The 9,920-nt window shown below is 44.6% G+C and overlaps 1 gene segment (V, D, J or C); it reads right to left on the bottom strand.

Moving 5' to 3' along the window:
* Nucleotides 1–4,663: 4,663 nt before the first annotated feature.
* LOC104275273 lies at nucleotides 4,664–8,331 on the bottom strand (the record flags this gene model as incomplete). The annotated part of the segment is given in 5 exon segments: nucleotides 4,664–4,831; nucleotides 4,932–5,038; nucleotides 5,482–5,544; nucleotides 6,060–6,340; nucleotides 8,264–8,331. Coding segments are annotated over 5 exon segments (687 nt in total), but the record flags the coding sequence as incomplete, so codon positions are not given.
* Nucleotides 8,332–9,920: the final 1,589 nt, after the last annotated feature.

Genomic DNA, 9,920 nt, shown 5'->3' on the forward strand with positions numbered 1-9,920 from the left:
CCCCCCCACCCCTCCTTCCTTGCCTGTCCCTCCTGAGAGCTTGTAGCCATCAGTTGTGGCACTCCAGTCGTGTGAGGCGTCCCACCACCTTTCTGTGAGAGCCCCTATGTCAAAGTTTTCCTGCTGCATCCTGGCTACAAGCTCCTCTTGTTTGTTGCCCAGGCTGCGTGAGTTGGTAGAGGTTCACTTCAGGTGAGCTAACGATCCCGACACCTTTCTGTGGGAGCGGGTACCAATTCCTGCCTGAAGCTTCTCAAATTCTCCAAAGGGGGGCTTGAGAACATCAAACCACATGATAGTGGGGCTAGTGATTCTATGATTCCATGATTCTATGGGGTATTTAAAGAAAAAAAAAAAAAAAGAGAGAGAAAGAGATCACAAGTTTCAATTCAGTGTTTTCATCAGTTTCTTGAACCAGTCACAAATCAGAATCCGGGAAGCTCTTGGAGTAAGGGGCAAAAGAGGAAGACACAGTTTGTTACTTGAGAATTCTTTTAAAAGTCAGCCTCTCATTTCCAAATACCCTTTCTCATATGCAAAGAAATACATGGGGTGGAAAGATCTCAGAGCCAGTCACCTGCAACATCTCTGGCATACCCCTCACTGACAGCAGCTTACGTTGGGGCTGGTTCTGACACGTTCCTGGGTAATACCTAAAACCTGGCTTTACTATATATTTTCCTGAGAGTCCAGTTTGTCCTTTCAAAGCCAAGTCACCAGCTCTGCAGATGCCTCTTCTGGGAAGAGCAGGGCAAAATAAAGAAAAAAAAAATTGAAAAGTCCTCAGTGGTTTTGATAGCTGTGTACAGAACCAGTTTCTGCCCAGTCTGCTCAAGGCTAAGTTGGGCTTTCTGTGACATGGCCAAAGGGTAACTTCACGTTCTTTAGGGAATCCCACAAGTGGCCACAGTGAGTCAGCCCCCACTCCTTATATCTACATACACCATTGAGACAGTGAGGCCATATCAGAAGCTGGAGAACAGTTTTTGATCTGCAAAATGCCTAAAGATGTCTAATCTGTATTGTTAGCTCTGTGACCACTGGCCATGCATGTTCATTTAGTCATTCTGGGGAGAGAGGGGGTCAGCATACATTTCTGTGTTTGGAAAGCATTTGCGTGTGGATTTTGGTGTCTGCCCACACAAAAACATAGTACACACCCACATCTTCAGGGGTTATCACGGAATCCTCAGAGCTGGAAGGGACCTCTAGAGATCATCTAGTCCAACTCCTCTGCTAAAATAGGGTCACCTAGAGCACATCACACAGGATTGCTTCCAAGTGGGTTTTGAAAGTCTCCAGAGATGGAGCTGAGGAGTCTGTTCCAGTGCCCTGTCGCCCTCACAGTAAAGAAGTTTCTCCTCATATTGAGATTAAACTTCCTATATTCCAGCTTGTGCCCGTTGCCTCTTGTCCTGTCACTGGGCACTACTGGTAAGAGTCCAACTCCATCCTCCCTGCACCCACCCTTTAGATATTTAAAGATGTTGGTAAGGTGTTCTCTCAGTCTTCTCCAGGCTAAGGAGTCCCGGCATCTCAGAAAGCCTGTGCTTGATGTTTGCAGAGCTAATATTTGTTCCATTGCTAGGGGGCAAAAGACAAGACAGCGTCTTTTTAAAGAGGAACTGCTGCTAGCAACACTCTCTCCAGCACAGCTTCAGCCTCCTGATTGAGTTCTCTGTCCTCTCTCCCTGGCCACACCTCTGAGCAGAGCATTTCTCTTGTACGTGGAACATTTGTGTTGTACACAGTTTGACTCCGTCGGTCAGAGGGTGGTGCTGATAACACCAAGGTCGCGGGTTCAATCCCTGCTCAGTCCCCATGTGATCTAGTTGAGAGGCGTCCCTGCCCGTGACAGAGAGGTTGGATTAAATGATCTCTGAGGTCCCTTCCAGCCTAGGCCATTCTAGGGTTCTATGATTTCCATTGTACACAGAGTCAGGGAGCAGGTAAGCCCCTGACCCAGGGCATGGAAGCTGGATGCTGCTTCTCCTCAGCTGATCTAACATCCAGAAGCCCCCATGAGCACAGTCCTTTTTTTTCTGTCCCTCCACGCTGTGCTCTCAAGGCTTCTGGTCTGACTGACAATTCTTTCATTTCCCTGGAAAAAGAAGGGTCTTTTTTCATCATCTGCCTTGTGTTAAAGTCCCTTCTACGAACAGAAGAAAAAAAACCATGCTGGGTCCAGGAAAAGAGTAGACGCCCGACCCACTCCAACATAAACGGACCCATCCATCCTAGAGCTAAAACCAGATAAGAAACAGTCAGGAATAGACTCTGGGACAATGTGTAGTGACCGATGCTGCAGAGAGACTTATCTTTAGGAGTGGAATCTTAGGTCCTGACCCAGCCACCTGGCATCAGATCTCAAGCCCTGCTCTGTATAGCAGCCACGTATAAGCATCACAGTCAGGCTGAGCAGCTTTGCAGGGCACTGAGCACCCCTTTGTCATCCTCGAACCAATGTTATAGGTCCCTTAGGGACATGGTTTAGTGGTGGACTTGGCAGTGGTAGGTTAATGGTTGGGCTCGATGATCTCAAAGTAGATCTTTAGTGGTCATGGTAGTGCTGGGCTGAAGGTTGGGCTTGATGACCATAGAGGTCCTTCCCAACCTTAATGATTCTATTATTCTATGATTTTTTTTCAGCCTATTCTATGATTCAATGAGTGTCTGTTCCAAAAGAGCACTGGGTCCAGGAGCAGCAGAAATTCTCTGATCCTTGCCCAAGCACTTTGCCTTTCGACAGGACACTCTGCGTTCTGAACCTCCTTCCACCCTTTCCCACTGGGCTCCACCTCCCCCTCACCTGTGGGGCCAAACATCTCAGAGGGTCTGGGCAGGAGTCCAGCTGCAGCTGGAGCTGGACAGGACAAACTTTGTAGGTGAGGGATGAGCTTGAAAGGATTCACTCCTCCATCGCTGGTAATTGTCTTTGGAAGAGCAGGTGAACTGGCCAAAACAGGGATGCTCGGTGAATGATGATTTCCCAGACAGTGCACAGGGATGACACCAGGAGAAATGTGCTCTGTGCTGAAGAAGAAACGCTGCTCTGATAGCAGCTCTCATACCCATGACATACCTCCTCACCCTTTTCAGCTCTGGCTCCAGCAGAAATGGCCAGAAGTCTTCTTCTCTGTCCTGATCTGCCTGTGCCATTATTTGCTGCTCCCCAGGAAGTGGTTAACGTGTTTTTAAAAGCAAGGGGGTGGATTTGTCTCACACAGCGTGATTTATTCGTGTGTTTTCACCACAGTATCCTGCTTCAAGCAGGCAGCAGCTGGTGAGATGAAAGTCAGCGCTGGGTTTTGTTTTTTTGGCTGCTGGCCAGACAGTTATCTACCCAAACACCCCTCGGTGTTTCCTTTTGGCCCCTCCTTCATGTTGGGGAGTGGAAAATCAGCAGCCCGTCCTCTCGCCTTCTGAGCTCTGCACGTTAATGCTCATATTGCCCCTTGTCTTAACTGTTTTCTCTTCAGGCTCGCCTCTCTTTTCGTTGCAATCCACGATTTTGAGCCTGAGTAATTTGAAAGTGGCACGAACAACTTGAATTCCTCTAAACTCCATAAATTTGCCAAGGAGACGCTCTCTTTCCCCATGGGAAGCCCAGGAAAGACAAATTTAATGAAAAGGAAATCTAGGCTGTAATAGGCAGGTTTCTGGTTCTCAGTGGTCACTGAGTTGGACAGTGGAATTTCAACAACTTCCATCTCCTTTTCAGAAGAGAGAACAAACCAAACATCATAAACCTGAACATAATAAAACTTTATTCTGGTGTATATGAAGGAAACCTAAAATGCAGGTACCATATACTTAAGAGAAAAATATTTTAAAGAAGAGATGAAAATCAAAATACTACTGCACGCATGCCAGAAGTGCATTCCCTCAGGTCCAGTGGAGATCTAGTTACCTGCACTAGAGAATTGCCACTAACAAAAGCTTCTAAAAATTAAAACTGTACAATGCTCCCTCTGTGCCTGAGATCCCTAAGCAGGGAAGCATTACCTTGGTGGACGATAATGTAATATGAACAGAGATGATATTTTTAAAGCATCATAAGTATGAAGTTCAGTTTTTACATTTTCAAAACTATCTTAGCAATTTGAATGCTGCAGCACAATGGATATAGGAGTAGGAGAGCTGACTATTCCTACCCAGCAAGGGATGAGGGAAGTGTCTTCAGGAAATTAGAAATAATGAAACTCATTCTAACAATTAATAAAACTAAGCTAGACAAGAGCTCAGCAGCATTAGCTGCCTAAGAAGGCTTCCAAATGGTGTTAACTGAAGAGCACCTTGATGAAATACAGGGACTCATAGATAGGCAGGAACTGGGGAGGTTGTTGATTCTGCTTATTGGTAGCAAGGCTGACCCATGGTGCTTAAATTATTTTGCTGTGTGTTCTTTCCCACTCTTCCTCAGCCACTGATGGCTCACTCCTATAGTACCTGAAAGAGAAAACAGTGTTTGTTTTAAATTCTTATTCACATTTGATGCAGTGGTGCCGAGTTTCTGCCAATCTCGAATCCACTGGGCAATTCTGGCTTTGGTCAATTTGGCAACCTGATGTTCAGAATTCCCCATCCTCCTTTTCCTGTCCCTCTGTTTAACATTTGTTGGCTTCTGGGATTCCTTCTTTATAGTTCTTGCTGATCTGGACATTCATCCAGACTTTGTGCTCTGCCACTTGGAACCACGAGCAGAAGATTTCGGGTAGAACCTGAGACACACTGGGCTAGCTCGATGCAAAAGCAGGTTGGGGACGAGGTGCCATGTGGAGGCTCCAGTAACTTCTCCAGTGGAAGCAGGAGCGGCTGAGCTGATGTCTCTCTTGATGGGGTCACAGAAGGATGCAAAGGCAACTGGTTACCCCTTGTGATGCCTCCTGTGTTCCCAGGGACTGAATGATGTGTGTCCTACCTTAGAAGAGAAACAGCTGGATGGTCATGACTGTGCTGAAGGCGATGCTTTTTGCCAGCAAGACTCTCAAACCCAAAACAGCCATGAACAGCATATTCACTTTCTCCGTTTGGACATCTGCTTTAAAAAGAAGAGGGAAGGGAGCCTGGTCTTGATATTACAACCCACACACACTCCCAGGAAAAGAAGGAAAATCCATACGTCATAGGTGGATGAGGGAAGAAGGAACAAAGGAAATTATGAAAGAGGCAATTATCAAATGTAGGGAAGAGTGGAGATGCCTGCCCATTGAGGAATTACTTCCCACTGCCCATGGAAATTTGTCAGATATTTAGCATGTTCACATGAAACAGCAGGTTATTTCTCAATAAGAAATTCCAATTCTGACACTTCTGCACCTGAGAAAGCAATTTCTCATGTTTACTAAAACACAGAAAGAGTAGCTTGTTGCTTAATAAGTGTCAACAATTCTGACATTTCTGTACCAAAGATAATGCATTTTCATGAATACTGAATCCTCAATAAAGTCGCCGTACTAGTTGTTCTTTTAGGCAGCTAACCTTTTGTAGAGCCGTCTGTAATGCTGCAAGCATTAACTGTTTCTGATTCTTCAGTTTTCTCGTCTGTTGAACAATGAAGAGACACTATAAATTGTATCCAAACTATAGAAAGCAATAAATTACACAGAACACACCTATGACTCTTTTCCCAGCAGCAGAAAAGCAATATTGGAGAATCAGGTGGCAAGTCATTAGTTCTGAGATAATTTGAAGAGAAAAATCAGCTTTTTACATGTGATTGCAGACAAAACCCCCAGGATTGTTGAGTTTTATTTTCTCTCCTTTTTAAAAATGAACTCCACCATAGAAAAAGAACAATTTAAAAAGTGATCAAAAAGTAACCAAAATATTAAGGGGTGGAAAGAAAATCACATGTCTTTTTGATTTTGTGTTTTTATAAAAGTTATTTCAAGGTTTCTCCCAGCGGGTATGTATACTCTTCTCCCTCGAACATAGAAAAAGGTAGATTCGCAAATATTAGAGGGTTTTTTTATTCCTTTGGGAGGAGAGGAGTAGATTTGTTTGGTTTGGTTTGGATTTTCCCAGAATCACGTTGCATTTGGACTGCGACACTCTACCTGGCAGAAGAACGCTGGCTGCGGTCTTGTTCCCCTGGTGCACAGCCTTGCAGGTCACCTCTGTGTCTGGTTCTACCTCAACGACCTTTATGCTGCTGTACATCCCCTCGGGTGCGACGAGGGGTGCCTCCAGGTCATACACAACGTCACCGCTGGATGCATCAAGGCTGATGCTCTTTGGGTAGAAAGTCCTTGCCAAACACGCCACGTTCAGTTTGTCGTCATGTTGTTTGGGTTCTTCTGATTTAAGCATGATTACTTCTGCAGCAGATTCTTCTTGACTTTCTGAAAAAAAGAAGCATCGTTTTGGGGTGGCATGATTTTCTGCATGTTTTTCTGCGAGCTAAATCATCTAAACTCAGATGTAGTCCAGCCACGTTTGCCTCCTGACAGCTGAGCATCTTTCTGCACTTATTTCTTCCTCCTGTTTTCCCAAGAGCAGTTCAAAGGCAGAAAGGGAGTGTAAGGGTAGGATTTTCATTGGAGCTTCTAATCCCTTGGGCTCCTAAGCTTATTTTTACAAAACTCTTATATATATATATATACACACACACACATATATAATCATAGAATCATAGAATGTGGGGGATTGGAAGGGATCTCTAGAGCTCATCTAGTCCAACCCTCTGCTGGAGCAGGATCACGCAGGGCAGCGGTCTCCTTTCAAGGCTATAGGTATATATGTATGTATTTATGTATGGGTATATGTATGTATATAAGTGAATTCCTTCGACTGAGGGACCTTGAAATGAGGAAGGGAACTTTTAAGAATACAGCAAAAGTGATTGCATTGATTTTGAATTTGTAACTATTTAGATCCTAACAAGAAAATTTTCTCCAAGGAGAGCTTCATATGCTTGTAACATGACACATATTAAATTTATTTTTATTATTATTACCCAAAAATCCTTTACCTAATGTGTCTAAAAGGCTTAACCATAACACACAGGAAGAGAAGACAGTTTATTACTCCAGTCTGAAATGCTGTTCCAAAGAGTGGCATTACTTGCAGATACGAAATAATGTCATTACAATGGAAGATGAGTTTAAATCTTTCATTAAAATGTGTTCAGGGACATGACCCAGGCATAGAAATCTCTTTTAACAAGTTTCTGAAGCCTACTCTTTGGGGAAAAAACCTTTTTCCCCGTCCACCTGAAGAGCAGGAATCATGAGACAACAACTGATATGACAGGTCTGACATTCGATTTGTTCTAAAATAAGATTGTTTCTGTGTAGAAACGGGACCTCACATTAGGGCTGCTGGTTCTGTCTGCAAAGGCAAGGCCTTTACTTAGACTTTCGCCCACCAATGCCATTTGTTGGTCAGTTGTTCATGACCCAATACCTTTTGTATCCAAAACCAGCAAGTTTGTGTTAGTGTAGATAAAGGTTGGGCTGGTGGAACCTGGTGGTATCTTGCTCTCCTGCTTTTTGCAAGTGATGTTTTCAAAGCACTGTCTGGATTCCCTGCTCCCACAGGAACTGGAGCTGCACCCCGTTACCCCAAAGCAGGCATGTTGGTGGTTCTAAGCTTTCAAGGCGGCTGCGGAGCTGTGTGGGACTTGCAGGTGTGAGCAACACCTGAGTCCCTGCCTATTCGGGTGACTGTGAGTGTTCAGTTGGTGGTTTAGGACAATAAAAATCAACCCAAGAAAAGCACCCACCGCCCCAAATTTCCCGCTGTCGCACAAAAGCTGGGAAGTGTGGTCCTTAGAAGGACCACATTCAGAAGAGGGCGATTTCTAAATATAGAGGGCTTGCTCACGTTTCAGGCAGTCGCTGCAAAAACTTGTCTTTCCATGGAAATTACTTTCTGCTGAAACTCTTTTCATCTCCTTTTTCTCCTTTACACACACCTCGGTGTTACGCAAAAGAAAGCAAGCAGCTGCTTTCACCTCGTACCGAAGCTGTGCAAAGACTTTAGGAATAAAAAAACAGCCTTAAATTTAGCAGCACGGCTATGGGAGGGGGCAAGGATCAGAGCAGTAATGCTGATGCGTAGAGCTCAGAAACTCTCTTTGTTGTTCCCGAAAAGCTTTGCTAGCTCAATGTAAGCCGAGGGCTCAAACACCCAGGTGGAGAACGCATGTCCGAGAGATCCAAGGCACCAGAAATTTTGTGTTACGCTATCACATCACACAATCCCTTTTTCCATCCCACCACAAACTCAAGAAAGACGTAAGCAGTAAAACAAGTAGAACTTACTTGGCTCAACGGAAAAAATTACCCCAGTTCCAAAGACGAGCTTGTCTGTTGCTACTCCAAGTTCTCAACCCAGTGATATACTCAGTGACAAAAAGTGCCGCTTCCTTCCCTTTTACTCTACGGTATTTCTTAGGAGACGGGTAGTCACACACCACATGAAGAAGTCACACAGACTTTAAAACATGGACCTGAAGCCAGATCAAAAGAGGGGATTTAAACCTGCTTAGGACCTGTAGGATGAGAATGTTGCTCTGGGAGGGCTCAGAATTAATCTAATGAAAAAGCAGAAGTTTTCCGAGCAACAAACAAAAATTAGCAATTAGTGAAACTCTTCAGAATTCCAGAAATATTCGGGGGGGAAGGGGTGTTACTTTGAACTGTTAGGGGGCCAGTTAGCTCAGTCAGTTAGAGCACGGTGCTGATAAAACCAAGGTCGCGGGTTCAATCCCCCCTTGGTCCCCATGTGTTGCTTGGTCTAGTCGAGAGGCGTCCCTGCCCATGACAGGGAGGTTGGATTAAATGATCGCTGAGGGCCCTTCCAGTCCAGGCCGGTCTAGGATTCTGTGATTGTTTGCTGCCCGGGAAGAAGAGGAATACACTCAGTCTGGGGTTAAAAGTTGTTATCTTTCTGGTGGGCCAGTGTTGAGGGTCATTTGCTGCTTCAGGGAATCTGTGTCACGATTTTGGCATCTTTAAAAGTGAAAAATAAATGTTCATTTTTTATTAGGTCAAGATTCTTTGTTCTGTGGGAGGAGATATTAAATAAGGATTTTGCTCTGGGTGCTGCAGAGCAGACTGATCAAATCCTGCATGAGGGACACGTTCTGCACCCTTAGTGTCACCTGCACCTAAAGAATTGCATGAAGTGTAATACACAAAGATAAATTTTATTTGGATCCCTTCCTCGTGTGTAGGCTGGACAGCAAAGCAGTTGCCACCTCGGTGCTTCCTAAGGAGGCTGGGTGCTCTCTGACTCTCAACGAAGATGCTTTAAAAGACAACATTGCGAAACAAGGATGTAAATGTGTCCATGTGATATAACCAAATTATTTTTAACGAGAACATTAATCTCTTGGCAACTGCACTTGGGTAATTGTGTGAGTACTTTCCCCTCCATAGACAGTGTTGAAACAGAGCAATCCTTGAAAACATGGACATGCCGTGGTTCTCTTCCTTTGAGGCAACAATCTCATGTTAACAGCTTTATAGGGAAAAAAGACAGCCTCGGTTCAGATGGGGAAAGGAGGTGTACCAAGGAAATGTGATTTAATACTGCTCTCTAACTGCTGTCAAGCTGTAAAAGGGCAGGACGGAAGGGAAATTCATTAACAGCCTGAAAAAAAAAATAACATGTACAGGACAAGGCACTTGTGAGCTGCTAGAGGATTAATCTACCCAAGTGGAAGGGAGAGCAAGGGGAAAGGGTGCAAGACTGTTAGCCTGATCATCTACCAAAATGATGTTGAAAGTTGGCAGTGAGAGTTAACAAACACAACAAAAAAGGGGTGGGGAGCAGATCTCCAGATGCTGACCATGGCATAAAAAGACCACAGCTGAAAGTGGCCCAGGAGTGGATGGACTGTGCTCTCTTCCCTGAAGCTGCCTGAGTGATTTCAGGCAAGCTCTAAGGTCTTCTTAGAGTTTAGCATCAAT

The sequence above is a fragment of the Apaloderma vittatum genome, unplaced genomic scaffold, assembly GCF_000703405.1.
Source record: "Apaloderma vittatum isolate BGI_N311 unplaced genomic scaffold, ASM70340v1 scaffold2526, whole genome shotgun sequence".
Classification (NCBI taxonomy): Eukaryota; Metazoa; Chordata; class Aves; order Trogoniformes; family Trogonidae; genus Apaloderma; species Apaloderma vittatum.